This window comes from Heteronotia binoei, chromosome 15, assembly GCF_032191835.1.
Source record: "Heteronotia binoei isolate CCM8104 ecotype False Entrance Well chromosome 15, APGP_CSIRO_Hbin_v1, whole genome shotgun sequence".
NCBI lineage: Eukaryota > Metazoa > Chordata > Lepidosauria > Squamata > Gekkonidae > Heteronotia > Heteronotia binoei.
In genome coordinates, this window is record NC_083237.1 from 59,287,993 (window position 1) to 59,310,398 (window position 22,406).

Below are 22,406 nucleotides of genomic sequence, written 5' to 3' on the forward strand. Positions count from 1 at the left end.
TCTGCCTGGGGCAGTGATGCTCTGTATTCTTGGTGCTTGCGGGGGGGGGGGGGGCAACAGTAGGAGGGCTTCTGGTGTCCTGGCCCCACTAGTGGACCTCCTGATGGCACCTGGGTTTTTTGGCCACTGTGTGACACAGTGTTGGACCGGATGGGCCATTGGCCTGATCCAACATGGCTTCTCTTATATTCTTATGTGACACAGAGTGTTGAACTGGATGGGCCACTGGCCTGATCCAACATGGCTTCTCTTATGTGACACAGAGTGTTGACTGGATGGGCCACTGGCCTGATCCAACATGGCTTCTCTTATGTTCTTCTGTGACACAGAGTGTTGAACTGGATGGGCCACTGGCCTGATCCAACATGGTTCTTTTATGTGACACAGAGTGTTGACTGGAGGGGCCACTGGCCTGACCCACCATGGCTTCTCTTATGTTCTTATGTGACACAGAGTGTTGGACTGGAGGGGCCACTGGCCTGATCCAACATGGCTCTCTTATGTGACACAGAGTGTTGACTGGAGGGGCCACTGGCCTGACCCACCATGGCTTCTCTTATGTTCTTACATTCAAAGGGTCAAAGGGAAAACCCCTCCCTTTCCTGTTGAAGCAGCCCAAACGCTGCCTGAGCCCACTCTGGCAGCAGGAAACTGGGCCACCCTTCAACACCCATACCTCTGTCTCCTGGAGGAGACGCCGCATCGTGTGCTTCCGCTCCTGCTGCTTCCTCCGGTTGATGCAGACGACGATGAGGAACAAGAGGACCAGGACAAGGGCGGCTCCCACCACGCCGGCGATGATGGACGTGGCCTGGCTGGAAACAGAGAGGGGGAGGGAATTGGAGAAAGCCGTTAGGCCAGGACAACCTCGCTTGCTTCAGGAAGGGCAAGCAAAGCTGATTCCAGGTTTGAAGGGGCGGCGAGCACCCAGCGGTCCCCCACCTTGGCCCTTGACCAGGCCTGGTCCATCTTTGGCCTCTCCCAGGACACATCATTGCCCACACACAGGAACATGATCCTATGAAGCTGCCTTCTACTGAATCAGACCCTCCTGGGTCCATCCAAGTCAGTCTTATCTACTCAGACTGGCAGCGGCTCTCCAGGGTCTCAAGTGGAGGTTTTTCACGCCTATTTGCCTGGACTCTTTTTACTTGTAGATGCCAGGGATTGAACCTGGGACCTTCTGCTTACCAAGCAGATGCTCTAGCACTGAGCCACAGCCTCATTCATGGCTCTCCAGGGTCTCCAGCTGAGGTTTTTCACGCCTATTTGCCTGGACACTTTTTAGTTGGAGATGCCGGAGATTGAAACTGGGACCTTCTGCTTACCAAGCAGATGCTCTACCACTGAGCCACAGCCTCATTCATGGCTCTCCAGGGTCTCCAGCTGAGGTTTTTCACGCCTATTTGCCTGGACCCTTTTTAGTTGTAGATGCCGGGGATTGAACCTGGGACCTTCTGCTTACCAAGCAGATGCTCTAGCACTGAGCCACAGCCTCATTCATGGCTCTCCGGGGTCTCCAGCTGAAGTTTTTCACGCCTATTTGCCTGGACCCTTTTTAGTTGTAGATGCCGGGGATTGAACCTGGGACCTTCTGCTTCCCAAGCAAATGCTCTAGCACTGAGCCACAGCCTCATTCATGGCTCTCCAGGGTCTCCAGCTGAGGTTTTTCATACCTATTTGCCTGGACCCTTTTCAGTTGTAGATGCCGGGGATTGAACCTGGGACCTTCTGCTTACCAAGAAAATGCTCTAGCACTGAGCCACCGTCCCTCCCCAGTAAATACACTGTCATGCAGTATTCCCTCTAAGCTGAGTTAGTGTGAGTTAGCTCATAGTTTTTAAGCTTCCTGCTCACACATTTTTGTGACAAGGAAGGAAGGAAGGCCACAGATTTATACCCCGCCCTCTCAAAACTCAAGAGCAGCTTACAATCCGATATATCTTCTCCCCCCACAACAGACACCCTGTGAGGCTGAGAGGGCTCTTACAGCAGCTGCCCTTTCAAGGACAACTCCTGCATTAGCTAGGGTTAACCCAAGGCCATTCCAGCAGCTGCAAGTGGAGGAGTGGGGAATCAAACCCAGTTCTCTCAGATAAGAGTCTGCACACTTAACCACTGCACCAAACTAACCCCAGAGCACAATAATTTACGCAGTAGCTCACAGCTTTAATGCCAGTAGCTCACCATGTAGAATTTTTGCTCATGACTCCATAGCTTAGAGGGAGTATTGCTGTCGCGGTTTCTCTACAATGCCCAGAAAGCAGAAAGTTTTGCTCAGTTTTGAGAAGCGCTCAGAGTCCTCCGTCCAACAACCTAGCTCCTTCTCTGCTTCACTGCACGTGGGCGTGCTCTCTCTCTAGCTGCTGTAAGGGGCAGGTGGAAAAGGAGACCACCAGCAAAATCATATGTGGGCTCAATCGTTCCCTGAAGCTAATAACTCCATGCTGACTCCTCCACAGGTGGTGACCAAGGACTGTTTCTGCAAGCTTTACGGCACCCAGAGGGATTTCCAGCCCTCAGCCACAATCCTGAAGACTCCTCTCTACAGACACAGGGACTAGACACTTTTAAATCTTTAAAACTGAAATCCGCAGGGAGGGGGGTTCCCTAACAAACAACACAGTTCTGGATATCACCACAAGCTTTTGTTCTCACTCTTTACCAGGGGTCGCCAGACTGTGGCCATCTATTTTCCTTCCTGTCTTCCGGCTTCCAAACGTCTGACGTTCCTGTCTTGTGGCTCTCAAACATCTGACATTTATTCTATGTGGCTCTTATGTTAAGCAAGTTTGGACACCCCTGCTCTGTACCTTTCGAAATCTCAACGCTCCAGCGTGATGTAACGGTTAAGAGCGGCGGACTCTAATCTGGAGAACTGGGTTCAATCCCGCACTCCTCCACGTGAAGCCAGCTGGGTGACCTTGGGCCAGTCACAGCTCTCTCAGCCCCCTCCCCAAATAAGTTTAGCTTGCCGCCTAGTGGTGCGTAACAGCAAAAGGAGCTAATACTTCAAGCAGCCAATCTTAGGACACAACACCATGCTATAATAACAATTATTATTCTCAATACTGTTGGGAAGATGTTACCCTCTCTACAACTTGCGATATTTTTCTCTACAACTTGCTATCGTTTACAAGCATAAATACACCTGCTCAGGATTTTACATTTCCCAGGCATCTGAGGCAGGCATTACATTTCCAGGCAAGCGAATTCTTGACTCACAAAAAAGCCTGCGACGAAATACGTTTTGACAGAGACTGCTGGGCCCCTGTTTCATTTTGATCCTCTACAATGCAGGTCAGTACCTTGGCTTCTGATCCAGAGGGCAGCCAAGTTCGTCCCGCAGCGTGCACCTGGAAAAAAGGCACCCCTGGTTTGCTGTGCAATCATTCAATGTGCTGCCAAGTCCAACTATTGTGTTAAACTTCACATACAACCCACGGTTATCTGGAATCACTAGGAGACACGTCCTTTTGTTTTACCTAGACTTATAGCAAGAGCAATTAACAGGCAGCTTTTATTACCTTTTATTGGTTTCCCGTGCGAATGCTATCCAGACCAAATGAGCTTCCCGTTTATTACACTGTTTTGCCATCTGATCCTGACTTTGTATCAGTTGACACTCTTAACCCACTGAATGGCTTGCATCCATTTCGGCAGTGATCCCTTTCATCCCCTGTCCCCTTTGGAAGCGCAGCACCCACCTGCAAAAGCTATTTAAAGGGTTCCTTATAATGGGCTTTTGGAAGCCATGCAAGCAAATTCCAATTTGCACACAACGCCAGCTTGCAAAAACCATTTAAAGGAAGCCTTCCCTTTAAACGGCTTTTACAAGATCTCCCCCTCCCCCGCTTCCATTTTGCTGGCCTTGGGGAGCTACCAGCCGCGGAAAGGAGGGAGGATCTTTCCCTGAACTTCACAAACCGAACCAGTTTGGCAAACCAGGAGGTTCAAGGTTCGCGTGAGCTCACGAACCGGGACGAACCTCCATTTCCCCAGTGAGCTCATCCTTATTCCAGACTTCTACAATCCTAATGCCCTGGTTGTTGAGTGTCCCATTTTTTGTACTGGCTCATGCTGTGTGGTTCGTCTGTGAGAAAGGCAGGCTATAAACAATATAAAGAAATATGCAAATAAAGAAATCAGCCATGCTGCCAACCCCCGCATCTCCTTCCTCCCCATGCCCGTCTCTCGGGCCAACTCACGAGTGGGTGCAGTTGGTGGGACAGAACTGACAGACGCCCTCCTCATCGGGATACTTCCAGATGGGCACAAAAGAGGCATCAACCTTCACACCGCTGGGGCACCGTTCCACGCAGGAAAGGCCGTCTTTATAATGGGCACATCCCACACACTGCTCTGCCTCCTAGGAAGGAAGGAAGGAAGGAAGGAAGTTTCTTCCTTTTCAAACAATTTTTATTAGTAACATATGGTAGTATATAGTTTGGTGTAGCGGTTAAGTGTGCGGACTCTTATCTGGGAGAACCGGGTTTGATTCCCCACTCCTCCACTTGCACCTGCTGGAATGGCCTTGGGTCAGCCATAGCTCTGGCAGAGGTTGTCCTTGAAAGGGCAGCTGCTGTGAGAGATCTCGTAGCCCCACCCACCTCACAGGGTGTCTGTTGTGGGGGAGGAAGGGAAAGGAGATTGTGAGCCGCTCTGAGACTCTTGGGAGTGGAGGGCGGGATATAAATCCAATATCTCCATCTACCTCACAGGGTGTCTGTTGTGGGGGAGGAAGGGAAAGGAGATTGTGAGCCGCTCTGAGACTCTTCGGAGTGGAGGGCGGGATATAAATCCAATATCTTCATCTACCTCACAGGGTGTCTGTTGTGGGGGAGGAAGGGAAAGGAGATTGTGAGCCGCTCTGAGACTCTTGGAGTGGAGGGCGGGATATAAATCCAATATCTTCATCTACCTCACAGGGTGCCTGTTGTGGGGGGGGGGGGGGGAAGGAAAGGAGATTGGAGCCGCTCTGAGACTCTTCGGAGTGGAGGGCGGGATATAAATCCAATATCTTCATCTACCTCACAGGGTGTCTGTTGTGGGGGAGGAAGGGAAAGGAGATTGTGAGCCACTCTGAGACTCTTCGAAGTGGAGGGTGGGATATAAATCCAATATCTTCATCTACCTCACAGGGTGCCTGTTGTGGGGGGGGGGGGAAGGTAAAGGAGATTGTGAGCCGCTCTGAGACTCTTCAGAGTGGAGGGCGGGATATAAATCCAGTATCTTCATCTACCTCATAGGGTATCTGTTGTGGGGGAGGAAGGTAAAGGAGATTGTGAGCCGCTCTGAGACTCTTCGGAGTGGAGGGCGGGATATAAATCCAGTATCTTCTTCTTCAGTTTCTTACATCCTTAATTACTTTTTCCTCTATCCCATACATTACTTTCTACCTACCCCTCCCCCCATTACTTGACCCCCGCTGGTGTACTATACTTAAAACATTATTATTAAAGGTACCCTCAATTAATAAGAACCAAAATTCATATCCTCCTCCTTCTTATAGTTAGTCATTATCAAAAATTGTCCAATGCCCTTTTATTTTCCACTCTTTCCCTACGTATCTTCTAAACTTCTTCCACTCCATCTTGAATACTTCTAGATCACAGGAAGGAAGTTTCTTCATCAGATCCAGACGAAATGTTCCATGGATGGAAAGCATGCTTCTGGAACAGAACTCTCCTTTCCTCCCATCCACCCCCAAGCCGCCAACTGATCTCTCCGAAATACTGCTCCTGAGGACCGGCGCGGGGGTGGGGGTGGCTCTCAGGAATGGTGGAAGGGGCAAACAAATGCCAGCCTCCAGGTGGGACCTGGGAGTCCCCCAAAATTTCAGCTCATCTCTAGACTATAGAGATCAGCTCCCCTGGCACAAATGGATGCTCTGGAGGGTGTACTCCGGGGCTTTTTTTGGTAGCAGGAACTCCTTTGCATATTAGGCCACGCCCCCCCGATGTAGCCAATCCTCCTGGAGCTTACAGCAGGCTCCGTACTAAGAGCCGTGTAAGCCCTTGGAGGATTGGCTACATCAGGAGTGCACGGCCTAATATGCAAAGAAGTTCCTGCTACAAAAAAAAAAGCCTTAGCGAACTCTTATGGCCTTGTACCTCACTGAGGTTCCCATCCTCCCCAGGCTGCGTCGTCAGAACTCCAGGAATTTCCCAATCGGGATCTGGCAGCTCCAACCCCCCTGCCCCACACTGAGGTCTGCAGCAGTTTCCTTCTTAAAGTATACCGTGGAAAAGGGCATATCCTTTGAAGGGGTGGAATTCTAGCAGGAGCTCATTTGCATATTAGGGCACATCCCCTGATGTAACCAATCCACCAAGAGCTTACAAGGCTCTTTTTTGTAAGCTCTTACGGGATTGGCTAAATCAGGAGGTGTGGCCTAATATGCAAAGAGCCAGTTTGGTGTAGTGGTTAAGTGTGCGGACTCTTATCTGGGAGAACCGGGTTTGATTCCCCACTCCTCCACTTGCACCTGCTGGCATGGCCTTGGGGCAGCCATAGCTCTGGCAGAGGGTGTCCTTGAAAGGGCAGCTGCTGTGAGAGCCCTCTCCAGCCCCACCCACCTCACAGGGTGTCTGTTGTGGGGGAGGAAGGTAAAGGAGATTGTGAGCCGCTCTGAGACTCTTCGGAGTGGAGGGTGGGATATAAATCCAATATCTTCATCTACCTCACAGGGTGTCTGTTGTGGGGGAGGAAGGGAAAGGAGATTGTGAGCCGCTCTGAGACTCTTCGGAGTGGAGGGCAGGATATAAATCCAATATCTTCATCTACCTCACAGGGTGTCTGTTGTGGGGGAGGAAGGGAAAGGAGATTGTGAGCCGCTCTGAGACTCTTCGGAGTGGAGGGCGGGATATAAATCCAATGTCTTCATCTACCTCACAGGGTGCCTGTTGTGGGGGGGGGGGGAGGAAAGGAGATTGGAGCCGCTCTGAGACTCTTTGGAGTGGAGGGTGGGATATAAATCCAGTATCTTCATCTACCTCACAGGGTGTCTGTTGTGGGGGAGGAAGGGAAAGGAGATTGTGAGCTGCTCTGAGACTCTTCGGAGTGGAGGGCGGGATATAAATCCAATATCTTCTTCTTCTTCAAAGGAGCTCCTGCTAGAATTCCACCCCTGATCCTTTGTATAATAAGATGCTATTCGTTTGAGAGATGGTATACAGCTTAAAATTTTATGGTTAACTGAGAGTGACGCAACTCTATTATGTTATTATTAGGTGTTAGTCATCTGTTTATTATGTTAATACTACATATTTTCTCTCTCTTTTTTTGTACTATGTTCACTGTTATTATTTACTGATATTATATGCTGTTTTGTTTTGAAGCTTCTTTATAAAATTTGAAAAAAAAAAAAAAAAAAAAGCGCTGCAGGAGGAAGGTGTAACCGGCAGAAATTATACTTCCCCTTCTGTTAGTGAAGAGCCCCGTGGCGCAGAGTGGTCAGCTGCAGTCCAAGCTCTGCTCACAACCCGAGTTCGATCCCGCCAGAGCTGGGTTCAGCTCACTTAATTCAGCTTGGGTTTGATTCCCCACTCCTCCACTTGCACCTGCTGGAATGGCCTTGGGTCAGCCATAGCTCTGGCAGAGGTTGTCCTTGAAAGGGCAGCTGCTGTGAAAGCCCTCTCCAGCCCCACCCACCTCACAGGGTGTCTGTTGTGGGGGAGGAAGGGAAAGGAGATTGTGAGCTGCTCTGAGACTCTTCGGAGTGGAGGGCGGGATATAAATCCAATATCTTCATCTACCTCACAGGGTGTCTGTTGTGGGGGAGGAAGGTAAAGGAGATTGTGAGCCGCTCTAAGACTCTTCGGAGTGGAGGGTGGGATATAAATCCAATATCTTCATCTACCTCACAAGGTGTCTGTTGTGGGGGGGGGGAAGGGAAAGGAGATTGTGAGCCGCTCTGAGACTCTTCGGAGTGGAGGGTGGGATATAAATCCAATATCTTCATCTACCTCACAGGGTGTCTGTTGTGGGGGAGGAAGGTAAAGGAGATTGTGAGCCGCTCCGAGACTCTTCGGAGTGGAGGGTGGGATATAAATCCAATATCTTCATCTACCTCACAGGGCGTCTGTTGTGGGGGAGGAAGGGAAAGGAGACTGTGAGCCGCTCTAAGACTCTTCGGAGTGGAGGGCGGGATATAAATCCAATATCTTCATTTACCTCACAGGGCGTCTGTTGTGGGGGAGGAAGGGAAAGGAGACTGGGAGCCGCTCTGAGACTCTTCGGAGTGGAGGGCAGGATATAAATCCAATATCTTCATCTACCTCACAGGGCGTCTGTTGTGGGGGAGGAAGGGAAAGGAGACTGTGAGCCGCTCTGAGACTCTTCGGAGTGGAGGGCGGGATATAAATCCAATATCTTCATTTACCTCACAGGGCGTCTGTTGTGGGGAAGGAAGGGAAAGGAGATTGTGAGCCGCTCTGAGACTCTTTGGAGTGGAGGGCGGGATATAAATCCAATATCTTCATCTACCTCACAGGGCATCTGTTGTGGGGGAGGAAGGTAAAGGAGATTGTGAGCCACTCTGAGACTCTTCGAAGTGGAGGGCGGGATATAAATCCAATATCTTCAACTACCTCACAGGGTGTCTGTTGTGGGGGAGGGAGATAAAGGAGATTGTGAGCCACTCTGAGACTCTTCGGAGTGGAGGGCGGGATATAAATCCAATATCATCTTCTTCTTCTTCGCTGGCTCAAGGTCGACTCAGCCTTCCATCCTTCCAAGGTCAGTAAAATGAGTACCCAGCTTGCTGGGGGGAAAGTGTAGATGACTGGGGAAGGCAATGGTAAGCCACCCCGTAAAAAAGTCTGCGGTGAAAACGTTGTGAAAGCAATGTCGCCCCAGAGTCGGAAACGACTGGTGCTTGCACCTTTGCCTTTTGTCTTAGTGGATAACTCCTTTAGCCTGGATCCAGTCCCTTTATAACTGCAAGAAGAATGGCTCCCCACACATCCGAGCTGTCCTAATCTATATACCCCAACCCGGGCTTTTTTTTGTAGCAGGAAATCCTTTGCATATTAGGCCATATCCCCCTGATGCAGCCAATCCTCCAAGAGCTTACAGGGCTCTTCTTACAGGGCCTACTGTAAGCTCTTGAGAGGACTGGCTACATCAGGGGTGTGTGGCCTAATATGCAAAGGAGTTCCTGCTACAAAAAAAGCCCGGACCCCAACAGTCTGTTATTTTACGATACAATGCCTGGCTTTCCAAGTGGTTTTGGAGTCATCACCCTACAGAACAGCAGTTTTCCAAACTGCAGAGGCAAAGGAACCCTGCAATTCCTAGGAATCTTTTAAGCATGCCTTTACAAAACATCACCTGTCCGAGGGGAAATGTTTGGGGTGAGACAGTGGCTCAGTGGTAGAGCAACTGCTTGGTAAGCAGAAGGTCTCAGGTTCAATCCCTGGCACCTCCAACTAAAAAGGGTCCAGGCAAGTAGGCGTGAAAAACCTCCGCTTGAGACCCTGGAGAGCCGCTGCCAGTCTGAGTAGACAAGACTGACTTTGATGGACCGAGGGTCTGATTCAGAAGAAGGCAGCTTCATATGTTCATATGTAAAGTTTATATCTCTGGTACCTTGTCTTACATTTAACGGGAGGGACAGTGGCTCAGTGGTAGAGCATCTGCTTTCCAAGCAGAAGGTCCCAGGTTCAGTCCCCGGCATCTCCAACTAAAAAGGGTCCAGGCAAGTAAGCGTGAAAAACCTCCGCTTGAGACCCTGGAGAGCCGCTGCCAGTCTGAGTAGACAAGACTGACTTTGATGGATCCAGGGTCTGATTCAGTAGAAGGCAGCTTCATATGCTCATATGTAAAGTTTATATCTCTGGTACCTTGTCTTACATTTAAGGGGAGGGACGGTGGCTCAGTGGTAGAGCATCTGCTTTCCAAGCAGAAGGTCCCAGGTTCAATCCCCGGCATCTCCAACTCAAAAGGGTCCAGGCAAATAGGTGTGAAAAGCCTCAGCTTGAGACCCTGGAGAGCTGCTGCCTGTCTGAGTAGACAAGGCTGACTTTGATGGATCCAGGGTCTGATTCAGTAGAAGGCAGCTTCATATGTGCTCTAAGTTTATGCAGGATGCCTTTGAGCCCAGGCAGTGGAAAGCGTGAACAAAACGGTCACCCTCTCAAGCCCCAGAACCTTTGTGAAGTCATGTGGTGGATTATCATAACAGATGCTAACAGGTTGCTCAGCAGCCTAGCTCAGGTGAAGGGGTTCATCAAAATGCCTGAAAACCTTGCCTTTGGAAGGCAGGGTTGCCAAGTTCCGGTTGAAAGATTCCTGGAGGTTTTTGTGGGGAGGGGGGAGCCTGTGGAATGTGACTTTTGGGGAGGGGCGGAACCTCAGCAGGATACACTGCCACAAGAATACACCTTTCAAAGCAGCCATTTTCTCCAGGGAAACTGATCTCTGTCGCCTGGAGATCAGTTGTAATTTCGGGGCATCTCCACGCCTCACCTGGAGATTAGCAACAACCCTATTAGAAGAACAGATGGAATTATCCAAAGCCACAAATCTGGGAAAAAGTTCTCAGAACAACCAATATTGTTTGCGTCACTGGCTTGAAGAGTAAAAAGTTAATTCTAAGACTGAAGACTTTAGAATCCGAAGAGCCTGAATACAAAGGGAGGGACGGTGGCTCAGTGGTAGAGCATCTGCTTGGTAAGCAGAAGGTCCCAGGTTCAATCCCCGGCATCTCCAACTAAAAAGGGTCCAGGCAAATAGGCGTGAAAAACCTCTGCTTGAGACCCTGGAGAGCCGCTGCCAGTCTGAGTAGACAATACTGACTTTGATGGGCCAAGGGTCTGATTCAGTATAAGGCAGCTTCATGTGTCCATGTGTCCAAAGGTGTGTGGGGGAGGGGCTTATTCCCTCTAAGCTGAGTTAGTGTGAGCTAGCTCAGTTTTTTAGCCTCCAGCTCACACATTAGTCTTAGCTCTGGAAAAAGAGCAAACTGTAATTTATCCAGTAGCTCACAACTTTAATGCCAGTAGCTCACAAAGCAGAGTTTTTGCTAACAAGACTCCACAGCTCAGGAGTATTGATGTGGGGGCTTGTACATCTCTTTGAACACACACACACACTAGAAATGGACTGGGTTGACAGATCAAAGAAAGATGGCTTCAGAATAGAACGAGAGCCCTAGAATCGTTGTGGTCCGGTTTGCTCACAGCTCCCTGCCCTTACCGATCCATAGCAGGTCTCCGTCCCGTTTTGGGGCAGGCATTCCGGGTGGCACGGAAAGCACAGGGTCCCATTGACGTGTTCCCGGACATCTCTGTAAGGAAAGGCCCTGCAAATTAGTCCAAAGGAAGTCACTCGGCTTCTCTTATCTTCTGAAAGGGCTGGTGCGACAGGCTCTCAACAGAATGCTATGAGAGAAACCAAGACGAGGTAACCAAGATGCGGAATTTCCCTGCATCCTGAACAGCCTCATGAGAACACAGAATTCACTAAGCAGCACCAAAACCAACAACCCAGGAATATAGGGCTTTTCCGCATTCTCATTTCCCTCACTTGTGTGTTCCTGCTGCATTGGAAGGAGAAGGTGGGGAATCCCTTCCGTGTGCATTTTGCTCCCTCTAGCAGTCAATTTAATAATACACCATTTTGGGGGGCATAAAACCCCAAAGAATTAAATCTGCAAGTTTTTACGCCAGACGCAAACCGATGTAATATCAACTAGACCACTAGAGGGAACAAAATGTGTCCGGAACAACAACAACAAAGAAGAAACCGGAACACGTAAGCAAGAAAAATGAGAATACGGAAAAACCCATTAACTTCCATTTTTTTAAAAAAAAAATCCACCAAGTTTGCAGGTCTTAATAAATCTCTTTTCACCCAGCATCCGCCAGGTTGCAATCCTTGCGGGTTGCACAGTTAGTATTCCGGTCAGGTAGGGCCCAATTCCACCGGCACCCTTCTCACGTACCCGTCCAGAACGCTGCAGTTCTCGACGCACTCCTCTCCACGCAGAAACCCACTGCAAGACACACACTGAGTCGCTGCAGGTCCCCAGCAGTGGCCCTTGGAGCAGAGGGGGAAGCATGTTTGGCCGTCGAGCTCTGCAGAGAGGAGATACAGGACAAAACCCGCGGTGTAGCGGCTGAACTAGGTTGAACTAGGACCCGGAAGACATGGCTTCTCTTATGTTCTGTACCCTGCCTTACCGCACTGTTGAACAGGCTTGTTGTCATTGTGGAAGAGCATCTGTCGGGGGTTCCTGAAAATGTCTTCCCAAGGCACATTCTGGATGAAGCAGAGATTGGGGTTGTGGTGAACAAGGACCATGCCGCTGCTGATCTCGCGTAGGGAACGCAGGCCCAGCGAGGAGATGGGGAGGTTCTGCAGAGTCAGAGAGTATGCCCCACTGGCGAAAGGGGAAAAAAAAACACGAGAGGACTCCTCAGTCACAAAGGGTATGACTATGCCCCTCCCCATATGGGCCCCGAAGATCTTTATGTTCAGTTTCACAACATTTGTTGACTGCCGCCCCCCGGCCTGAGGGACGTCCATCTTGCCTCAACTACGGCTGAGCCTTTTCTGCCCTGGCTCCGGCCTGGTGGAATCGGCTCCCAGTAGAGATCCCGGCTCTACCCAAAACGTTATCTTTTCGTAGGGCCTGTAAGAAGGAGCTGTTCCGCCAGGCCTTTGGTTGAGGCAGCGGGTGTCTAACCTGGCCTCCCTTGCTGTGTGTTGCTGTAGAGTTGATATGATATCTTTTGGACCTATTACTGGGTCACCTCTATTGGAATTTAAGCACCTCTGTTGATTGATTCATAGTCCTATGGTTTTAATTATTTATTGTTGAATCGTTTTAATGGCTTTCTATGTTGTACTCAGCGCTGAGCCCGTTTCCGGGAAAGGATTTGACAAAAGGACACAAAACCTCTTGTATACTTTAACTAACTAATCGTTTTAATGGCTTTCTATGTTGTACTCAGCCCTGAGCCCGTTTCCGGGAAAGGATTCGACAAAAGGACACAAAACCTCTTGTATACTTTAACTAACTAAATAAATAAATACAGTGCCCAAAAAGCCCATCACCGCCCCTCCAGTCTTCTTAGTTAAATATTTAGTCTTCCTTTCTTGGGATGAGCAGCTGAATTTTAACCATTAAGGCACTGAGTGTCTTCTTCTAAAGCCTTCTTCTCAAGGTTTATTTGACCTCAGTATCAAACATACCAAGGTATCCCAAGGGCAGTGTTCCCTCTAAGCTGAGTTACTGTGAGCTAGCTCACAGATTTTTAGCTTCCAGTTCACACATTTTTGTCTAAGCTCAGGAAGGAGGACCCCAGAGCACACTAATTGATGCAGGAGCTCACATCTTTAATGCCAGTGGCTCACAACTTTAATGCCAGCGGCTCACAAAGTAGAATTTTTGCTCACAAAACTCTGCGGCTTAGAGGAAACACTGCCCAAGGGACATTCAAAAATTGTTCTAACTTAACTCCGGGGGGAGCCCCCAACAGCCCCTTCTAGTGTGCTTGTATATTGATCCACCTTTTGGACCTGCCATAATGTAAAAAGGTGAAGGTAGTCCCCTGTGCAAGCACCAGTCGTTTCCAATGTTACTTAAAAACCAGGATAAAAAAATACTATCCACATATGTCACTATAAAACAGAAAGGATGGAAGAGAGCAGAGAGGATGGGAGAGAGCAAGGCGCAGACCAGAGAATTTATTGAATTCTTGCGATTCTAACGCGTTCCGCAGTAAGCTTCGTCAGGGGATCTTAAGAACATAAGGGAAGCCATGTTGGATCATGCCAGTGGCCCATCCAGTCCAACGCTGTGTCATAAAGTGGCCAAAAAAAAACTAGTCGCCATCAGGAGGTCCACCAGTGGGGCCAGAACTCAAGAAGTCCTCCCACTGTTGTCCCCCAAGCACCAAGAATACAGAGCATCACTACCCTAGACATAAGAACATAAGGGAAGGCATGTCGGATCAGGCCAATGGCCCATCCAGTCCAACGCTCTGTGTCACACAGTGGTCAAAAACAACAGGCACCATCAGGAGGTCCACTAGTGGGGCTAGAAGCCCTCCCACTGTGCCCCCCCAAGCACCAAGAAAACAGAGCATCACTACCCTAGACATAAGAACATAAGGGAAGCCATGTCGGATCAGGCCAATGGCCCATCCAGTCCAACACTCTGTGTCACACAGTGGCCAAAAAAAACAGGCACCATCAGGTGGGCTAGAAGCCCTCCCACTGTGCCCCCCCGCAAGCACCAAGAATACATAGCATCACTGCCCCAGACAGAGTTCCAACAATACGCTGTGGCTAATAGCCACTGATGGACCTCTGCTCCAGATGTTTATCCAATCCCCACAACTGGAAAGCTTCTGAAGAAGATCCCCTAACAAAGTTTACTGCAAAACACGTTGGGATCCAGAAGAGCTAAATAAATTCTCTATTCTGTACCTTGCTCTCTCCCATCTTCTCCCAAAACCCAAAAAGCCAGAAAATCAGGAAGTCCTAGATTGGTCTCATACAGCACCTGTAAATACCTACTCAGAGTGGAGTATTTCAGCGGACCACACTGGGAGAGACAGTACGACAACACAGATTTTTTTATGTCTGCCAAATTCCTGGGAGAAAACTTACTTGTAGAGTGCTCGTCCCCGGATCACCTGGAGGTTCTGGAAGGGGCTTAAGTCCGGGAGAGTTTCTGGCCAGGATTCAATGAATAAGAAACCTGTGGACAGAAACACAAAGTTGCTTGATTCGGAAACACGATCCCTAATTTATGAATGATGCTACCCTTGTAACATTATGGCAGTCCCTTCACCTGAGAGCAGGGTTCTTCTTATATACCTGTCAGATCCTTCAGGTTTTTAAAGGCTTCTAGTTGCTCAGGGGCCAGAGGTGGGGTATTTGTGGAAGGATCCCTGGATGGAAAAGAGGGAGGAAAGCAATGGTGAAAAATGAACGCTGCACACACACAGCCTTCCCTCTACGCCTCTACCACACCTCCTCTTAAGTTATTACATAAAACAAAGTTTGAGTCCAGTGGCACCTTTATGACCAATGATGTTTAATTCTGAGTATACGTTTTCATGTGAAGTGTATGCATGCACACGTAAGAACATAAGAGAAGCCATGGTGGACCAGGCCAATGGCCCATCCAGTCCAACACTCTATGTCACATAAGAACATAAGAGAAGCCATATTGGATCAGGCCAGTGGCCCCTCCAGTCCAACACTCTGTGTCACATAAGAACATAAGAGAAGCCATGTTGGATCAGGCCAATGGCCCATCCAGTCCAACACTCTGTGTCACATAAGAACATAAGAGAAGCCCTGTTGGATCAGGCCAATGGCCCATCCAGTCCAACACTCTGTGTCACAGAAGAGAAGCCCTGTTGGATCAGGCCAATGGCCCATCCAGTCCAACACTCTGTGTCACAGAAGAACATAAGAGAAGCCATGTTAGATCAGGCCAATGGCCCACCCAGTCCAACACTCTGTGTCACAAAAGAACATAAGAGAAGCCATGTTAGATCAGGCCAATGGCCCATCCAGTCCAACACTCTGTGTCACAGAAGAACATAAGAGAAGCCATGTTAGATCAGGCCAATGGCCCCTCCAGTCCAACACTCTGTGTCACAAAAGAACATAAGAGAAGCCATGTTAGATCAGGCCAATGGCCCATCCAGTCCAACACTCTGTGTCACAGAAGAACATAAGAGAAGCCATGTTAGATCAGGCCAATGGTCCCTCCAGTCCAACACTCTGTGTCACAGAAGAACATAAGAGAAGCCATGTTAGATCAGGCCAATGGCCCCTCCAGTCCAACACTCTGTGTCACAGAAGAACATAAGAGAAGCCATGTTAGATCAGGCCAATGGCCCATCCAGTCCAACACTCTGTGTCACAGAAGAACATAAGAGAAGCCATGTTAGATCAGGCCAATGGTCCCTCCAGTCCAACACTCTGTGTCACAGAAGAACATAAGAGAAGCCATGTTAGATCAGGCCAATGGTCCCTCCAGTCCAACACTCTGTGTCACACAGTGGCCAAAAAAAGGGCCATCAGGAGGTCCATCAGTACAGCCAGGACACTAGAAGTCCTCACACTGTTGCCCCTTCCAAGCACCAAGAATACAAAGCATCATTGCCCCAAACAGAGAGTTCCATCAATACACTGTGGCAAATAGCCACTGACGAACCTCTGCTCCATATGCTTATCCAACCCTCTCTTGAAGCTGTCTATGTTTGTAGCTGCCACCACCACCTGTGGCAGTGAATTCCATGCGTTAATCACCCTTTGGGTGAAAAAGTACTTCCTTTTATTTGTTCAAACCAACTCCTCAGCAGTTTAATTGAGTGCCCATGAGTTCTTGTATTGTGAGAAAGGGAGAAAAGTACTTCTTTCTCTACCTTCTCTATCCCATGCATAATCTTGTAAACCTCTATCATGTCACCCCGCAGTCGACGTTTCTCCAAGCTAAAGAGCCCCAAGCGTTTCAACCTTTCTTCATAGGGAAAGTGTTCCAACCCTTTAATCATTCTAGTTGCCCTTTTCTGCACTTTCCCCAATGCTATAATATCCTTTTTGAGGTGCGGCGACCAGAACTGCACACAGTACTCCAAATGAGACCGCACCATCGATTTATACAGGGGCATTATGATACTGGCTGATTTGTTTTCAATTCCCTTCCTAATAATCTCCAGCATAGTGTTGGCCTTTTTTAACTGCAGTTGCCCACTGTCTTGACACTTTCAATGAGTTATCTACCACGACCCCAAGATCTCTCTCCTGGTCAAAGAAGTGTGCGTGTAGACAAAAGCTTAGACTCAGAATTAAACTAATTTGGTCTCGAGGGTGCCCCTGGACTCAAATTTTGTCCTGTTGTTTCACGCCAACACGGTGACCCTTCTGGAATTATCTCATAAGGTTCCGCACGGCTGGTAACTGAAGCAGTAACTAACGACTGTGACTCTGCCGCTGACGTGAGGACGGCTAAACTACTTTGCCCTCTGACGTGCCACCCTCAAAAAGAACCTAACATTATGTTGCTCACCCCAGAAAGGTCTCTTGAAGGAAAGCTAAGCTGCCGAAAATCTTGGTGCAGCCCACAAAGTGCTTGATGTTGGTCGCGTTGACAGCCCGGACTCCCTTCAGGAAATCCATTCCCAGGCCGTAGCAGACTGTGCATGAGAGAGAGAAAGGTAGGAACTACAGGAAGTGGGAAACACATAGGATTGCCAATTCCCACGTAGGGGCAGAGGAACTCCCCGATTTGGAGGCCCTCCCCCCATTTCAGGGTCATCAGAAAGCGGGGGCGAGAGAGGGAAATGTCTGCTGGGCACTCCATTATTCCCTACGGAGACTGATTCCCACAAGATATAATGGAGAATTGATCAGTGGGTATTTGGGCGTCGGGTGGGGCTGTTTTTTTGAGCTGGAGGCACCAAATTTTCAGCATAGCATCTGGTGCCTCTCTCCAAAACACCCTCCAAGCTTCAAAAGGATTGGGCCAGGGGGTCCAGTTCTGTGAGCCCCAAAAGAAGGTGCTCCAGCTCCATGTTTGCACTGAGAACTACTTTTACCTTTTACACCTCTGGCGGCAGCCGTTTTGCGGCTGTGCCCACCACACTCTGTTAGAATTCTACAAGCGTCTACTTAGACAAGCAGCAGCTCTCCAGGGTCTCAGGCTGAGGTCTTTCACATCACCTCAGCCTGAGACCCTGGAGGGGTCTGGGGGCCCCTGAACGAGAGAGGCCTCCTGAAATAGCCTCCGACCCTCCTATTTCTCCCCATCTCTCCCAGCCAACCCCAGCGTTACCTTCTGGGCAGGGTTTGCTGCATTTCTCACACTTCTGCACAGTGCCCACGGTCATCTCCTGGCTGTTCTGAGGACACACCAAAGTACAGGAGCCCACCTCTGCAGTCAAATAGTTATCTGTCGTTGGGAGAGGAAAGCAAGGGAGGGGTTCTGAGTCAGGCTACTTTATTTATTTACCTCAGATTTCTATCCCACCCTCTCTGCAAGTGGACTCAGGGTGGCTAACGATCAACATCAAAACATTACAATACTAAAATCACTAAAACATTTTTTTAAAAATACAAACATTATGGTGCTACTCAAGAATAAAACAGGCGGGTTCAAAACGTTCTCCAGCGAGCGATTCAAGTTGGGGGTGTAGGGGGAGGGGCTTCAACCAACTTCCTGGTTGGGAGTCATTACCCAGTGCTCGTCATTTACCTGCTTATAATAATGATTTTTTTACCCACCCTAGCAACAAAATTTATACCTTGAATGATGTCTCCGAAAGCTGCTAAATGTTGGCGTTTAGTGTGTGGTCTCTTGAGGAGAGAGAAAGGAAGGGCAAAGGGGAGAGAATGGAAGAGCAAGCAATTCAAGTTCATATTAGTTCTTTAAAAATTATAGATGTATCCGTTGGTGGTTTGCTGTAATGGTTTGGTGTGGAGGTTAAGTATGCAGACTCTCATTTGGGAGAACTGGGCTTGATTCCCTACTCCTTCACTTGCAGCTGCTGGAATGGCCTGGGGTCAGCCATAGCTCTCACAGAGTTGTCCTTGAAAGGACACCTTCTGGGAGAGCTCTCTCAGCCCCACCCACCTCACAGAGTACCTGTTGTGGGGAATATCATCAGCCATCACCATCACCTTCTTCTGATGTGAACACAGTTTCTAATAGTTGGCACCACTCAGTCACTGGTAGAAATGGCAGCTCTCTTCCAACTTAGGTGTTACAGGTCAACTGAAATAATTCTGTTTTACAGGCCTTGCAGAACTGGGAAAGATCCCTCAGGGCCCTTATAGCCTCTGGGAGGGTGTTCCACAGCGCCGGCGCTGCCACCGAGAAGGCCCTGGTTCTTGTAGAGCTCAGTCTGGCCTCCCTTGGTCCAGGGATGGAGAGCAGATTTTGAACTCCCGAATGCCAAACACCACATATGGGAGACCACAGCACACCCTCAACCACATTAGAGAGGAAAAAGTCCATCCAGGGGAAACGGCAGCAGCTCTTCCATTGTTCTTGACGTTTCCATCTATTCCATTTTGATCCCACTCATCTTTCAAGGGCCTCGTCACCCTGCGAGAGAGGTTAGGCGGAGAGGGAAGGACTATCCCCCAAGCTTTTGTAGCAGAACAGGGATTCAAACCTGGGTCTCTCAGCTCCTAGTCCAACATCCTAACTAGACCACCACGCTGGTTTTTCACTAAAAGCATGACAGTTTAATTCTACATAGAGTTACGTCGTTCCAAGCCCACAGAGGCCCAAGGGCTTAGAACTGTGTACCTCTGCTAGAGAGCCAGTTTGGTGTAGAGGTTAAGAGCAGAGGACTCTAATCGATGGGTAATAGATTCGGTACAGACAAAAAGAAAGTAACGCACAGTCATTTTAATATGTGAAATTTGCTCCCTCCCCCAACTGCAGCCTGAGCCCCTGGATTGTTTCCCCCCCCCCTCCTGGAGTGTCAGCGAATTCTCAGGATAGGGGGCAAAATGGAGGTCTGTAGTGGGAAGAGAACGGCCGCACTGCTCTTACAAAAACGCCAGTGTCCTGATGTCGTGCGGGGCTGGGACAGAGGCCAAGGAACAGACAACACCCCCAAACACAAGGCGCTACCGTTTCACAGAGACCCAAAATATCACTGCAGCCAAGTCAAAAACGGCAGAGGCTGCATTCATCCAAAAAAGAGAGTCGCAAGCTGAGTCAGTGTGAGATAACACCGTTGTTCAGACTCTGTCCCACACATTTTTGGCTTAGCTCGGGGGGGGGGGGGGATGGCCCCAAAGCAAACTAATCGACGCAGTAGTTCACAACTTTATTGCTAGTAGCTCACAAAGTAGAATTTCTGTTCACAGGACTCCGCAGCTCAGAGAGAACATTGGTTGCAACTAAAATCACCACAAGGGCTCAGCAAAAAGCAGAGAATGGAATACAAGCAGAAAAATTAACCCAGTTCATTATTGAAGGCAAAACCAAAAACCAAACACTGTGATATACAGGCTACAATGTTTTAACAATTTATTAATAACACATGGTTACAATATTTAATTATCTTTTTCTTATACTAAACCATATGATATTTCACCCCCCTCCCTCCAATATTGACTTCCCCGAAGTTATAAATTTGAATTCAATTCTAAAGGTACCACTAATCTATCAAAATATAATACTTTTAGTTACTACTAAAAAATTGTCCAATATCTTTTTATGTTCCACGCTTTCTCCATATATCCTTTGAATTTCTTCCACTCCTTTTTGAATAAGTCTAAGTCATAGTCTTTTAAAGTTTTAGTTTAGGGTCCATCCACAACATTACACAAAAGGTCCACCCCAACGAGCACCCAGATATAAGCTCATTTTGTCATGTCCAAATACTTCCCCAGGAGTATTCCTATTTCCTCCAAGGATACCAGCCTCTTCATATCATTCCTTATTAATGCTTTCTACAGCGTCTTTACTTTCCTCAAAAATTCTCATCCTGGAATAAACCATGGCCATTATAATGAGCTATAACACAAAGCCGAATGGAAGTGGATAATTTTTAGTAATTTTGCAGTTTACTGTAATCAAGAACCTGCCTCTCAAGCACCACTTCAGGGTTTAAATTTCTCGTGGGAGCAAGTTCTTGATTGTTGTGGGTGGAGCTTTCTTGTAATGTTGCAAAGCTGTACTTCCTTATAATGTATACAGCAGATTTATACAACTCCTGAAGTTTCACTAAACATTGTGGCCTGTATATCACAGTGTTTGTTTGTTTTTATATTGCCTTCAAGAATGGAATACATGCGTGAAGAATGGGTCTAGTCACCGCAGCAAAGAACCAAAAGTCATGAACTCGTGAAAGCTCTTAAGAACATAAGAGAAGCCATGTTGGATCAGGCCAAAGGCCCATCCAGGCCAACACTCTGTGGCCAAAAAACCCAGGTGCTATCAGAAGGTCCACCAGTGAGGCCAGGACACTAGAAGCCCTCCAACTGTTGCCCCCCCAAGCACCAAAAATATAGAGCATCACTGCCCCAGACAGAGAGTTCCATCTATATCTTGTGGCTAATGGCCACTGATGGACCTCTGCTCCATATGTTTATCCAATCCCTTCTTGAAGCTGTCTCTGCTTGTGCCCATTCCTGTAGCAGTGAATTCCATGTGCTAATCACCCTTTGGGTGAAAAAGTACTTCCTTTTATCCGTTCTAACCCAACTGGCTTGCTTCTCTAGACTTCTTGCTTCTCTAAGCTGTCTCAGTGCCGATGCAGGGTCCCGCAGCTTAATATCCCTCAAAACTGGGGGAAACAACCTGCATGCAGAAACCTAGCACATCAAGGAAACCTTTCCCACCCAATTTCCAGTGCAGAGAATTTTATTTGCACCAAATAGGATTCAATCCTTTGAGAGCGCAGAGGTAAACTCAGGCACAGGTTTCCCGCTGCAGGGATTTAGCCAAAGATCGTCAACAACCCGGAGATTTTTCAGCCCCCAAATCTACCTTTCCTATCCCTGACACACACCCATACACACAACACAGAGGTAGCCTTAGGTACAATCAGGGGTGGAATTCTAGCAGGAACTCCTTTGCATACAAGGCCGCACACCCCTGATGTAGCCAATCCTCCAAGAGCTTACAGGGCTCTTTTCTGTAAGCTCTTGGAGGATTGGCTACATCAGGGGATGCGGCCTAATATGCAAAGGAGCTCCCGCTAGAATTCCACCCCTAGGTACAATCGCAGACTTACAAGGGCATTCCTTGACACACGTGGCTCCAAAGGTGTAGCGCCCGTTCGGATTGGGCACTGACTCATAGTTGTCCTGGTTGTAGTGGAAGAAGGACGGGCAGTGCAGCTCGCAGATCCCGCTGTGGTTGAAGTGGAGGCAAGCCTGGAGGGAGAGGGGTGCAAGGGCAGTTTTGAAGGAGAGGAAGGCAAACTCGCTTTGGGGACTTCATTGCTAGAAGCACTTTGTGCAAAACGCAGAAGAACTCTAGACACATGGCCTAATTAGATCCTGACCTGGACAGCCTAGGCCAGCCCCATCTCATCAGATCTCAGAAGCTAAGCAGGGTCACCCCTGGTCGATATTGGGATGGGGGACCTCTGAGGAATACCAGGGCTGGGAGGCAGGGGCAGGCAATGGCAAACCACCTCTGGATGTTTCTTGCCTTGAAAACCCCATGAGGGGTCACCAGAAGTCAGTTGTGATTGGATGACACTCTCCACCATCACCAGCCGGATTAGAATTAGCCTAGGGACTCCCTTAAAAGTTAACATCTTCAGATGATGATGTGTTTTGTGTGTGTGTGTGTATGGGCGTGCATGTTGAAAGTCACCACTGATTTCCGACTGACTTGAGAGCCAGTTTGGTGTAGTGGTTAAGTGAGCAGACTCTTATCTGGGGGAACCAGGTTTGATTCCCCA

At 48.6% G+C, this 22,406-nt stretch overlaps 1 protein-coding gene and 1 non-coding gene across 2 annotated transcripts in view; one reads left to right on the forward strand and one right to left on the reverse strand.

The window, feature by feature from the left end:
- ERBB2 (erb-b2 receptor tyrosine kinase 2) overlaps positions 1-22,406 on the reverse strand; it is a 148,845-nt gene that overhangs the window by 35,712 nt on the left and 90,727 nt on the right. The window contains exons 7-17 of the mRNA XM_060256668.1: positions 21,729-21,870; positions 17,807-17,923; positions 17,042-17,168; positions 14,833-14,906; positions 14,623-14,713; positions 12,186-12,385; positions 11,948-12,080; positions 11,200-11,290; positions 4,209-4,369; positions 3,309-3,356; positions 677-815 (exon numbers count right to left, since the gene is read on the reverse strand). Coding sequence (XP_060112651.1) covers positions 677-815; positions 3,309-3,356; positions 4,209-4,369; positions 11,200-11,290; positions 11,948-12,080; positions 12,186-12,385; positions 14,623-14,713; positions 14,833-14,906; positions 17,042-17,168; positions 17,807-17,923; positions 21,729-21,870 — 1,323 coding nt within the window. The remainder of the gene's footprint in view (positions 1-676; positions 816-3,308; positions 3,357-4,208; positions 4,370-11,199; positions 11,291-11,947; positions 12,081-12,185; positions 12,386-14,622; positions 14,714-14,832; positions 14,907-17,041; positions 17,169-17,806; positions 17,924-21,728; positions 21,871-22,406) is intronic.
- On the forward strand, positions 9,872-9,938 carry TRNAG-UCC (transfer RNA glycine (anticodon UCC)). The gene has a single exon. It is a non-coding gene; the product is annotated as a tRNA-Gly (tRNA).